Source organism: Pinus tabuliformis, chromosome Q (genome assembly GCF_031772625.1).
Source record: "Pinus tabuliformis cultivar Carrire ecotype Pingquan chromosome Q, CPIR1, whole genome shotgun sequence".
Classification (NCBI taxonomy): domain Eukaryota; kingdom Viridiplantae; phylum Streptophyta; class Pinopsida; order Pinales; family Pinaceae; genus Pinus; species Pinus tabuliformis.
In genome coordinates, this window is record NC_142296.1 from 1,061,567,765 (window position 1) to 1,061,568,852 (window position 1,088).

Below are 1,088 nucleotides of genomic sequence, written 5' to 3' on the forward strand. Positions count from 1 at the left end.
TATCCCAAGGGGCATACAAGTTCAATCAAGCCTCTCATAATCATTGTGAAAGCCTCTCATAATCATTGTGATAGCATCCGATTGGTGGGTAGATTATTTTTCCATCCAATATACATGGTGCCCCAACCTAGTTACCAAAAAAAAAAAAAAAGATAAAATGATCATCATATCATCAAATCCCAATCTCATACACCAATTTAGGGTTTGATTGGGTCACTACATTAAACTTAGATTATTATTTTTTTTTTTTTACAGAAACAATTATGGGATATCATTAAGTATTTGGAAAAAATCCATAATTTCGGTTACAAAAGGTGAAATTGATTTCTTAGCATCTCTCCAACCAGCTGGACATGGCACATATGCCTATGAATCGCCTCTTTTTACAATTTTTCACATGAACTCTTGCTGCTGATCTCCCAAGCTTATGAATGCATACAAACTGATTTAACAAAAGACAATAAAACACAGAAAATTTAGGGAATTGGTTCCCAAGAGATTTCATTATCTCTGAGAATAGTTCCAGCACCTAGTTGGGCTGCCTTATTTGTCTCTACATCTGCTTCTTTGTTGTTGTTTATCAAGATATGAAAAAATTCCAATTTTAGGAGCTTTGTCATGCCTTTAATTCTTGTAATTGTCCTTGCAAGTCGAAGATCTGCTAAATTTGTGTTGGTCACCATTGCATTGATGATGACCTGGGAATCACCGAAAATAATTGCTTCTGTGTGCCCCAGTTCTTTAAGCATTTTGATCCCTTGAAACAGAGCCATGACTTCAGCTTGTATGCTTGAGAAGTGGCCCAGTCCCCATGCAAACCTGTGTATAGATGCTTCTTCTGGATTTATAATGAGTCCTCCTGCTCCAGCCATTCCTGGATTTTGCTTGGCTGCCCCGTCAAAGAAAAGAGAGGGGAGTGTTTGCTTGGAGAACCAAGATTGGAATTCTTCTTCTTTTTTCCTGATTTGCCAATCTTTGAGACATATAGTTGAGATATTCGATTTTTGGAAATTGAGGTTGAGGGCTACTCCAAACTCAATATCCCGATGGCTTAGATTTGTGTCATTGTTTTTGTCTCTGAGCCACTC

General features: G+C 37.5%; 1 protein-coding gene across 1 annotated transcript; it reads right to left on the bottom strand.

Annotated features, from left to right (window-relative positions):
* Positions 1-476: 476 nt before the first annotated feature.
* On the bottom strand, positions 477-872 carry LOC149223165 (uncharacterized). The gene has a single exon (XM_089387809.1). It carries the CDS (start codon positions 870-872, stop codon positions 477-479), a length of 396 nt encoding a protein of 131 aa, XP_089243935.1.
* Between the last annotated feature and the right edge of the window lie 216 nt (positions 873-1,088).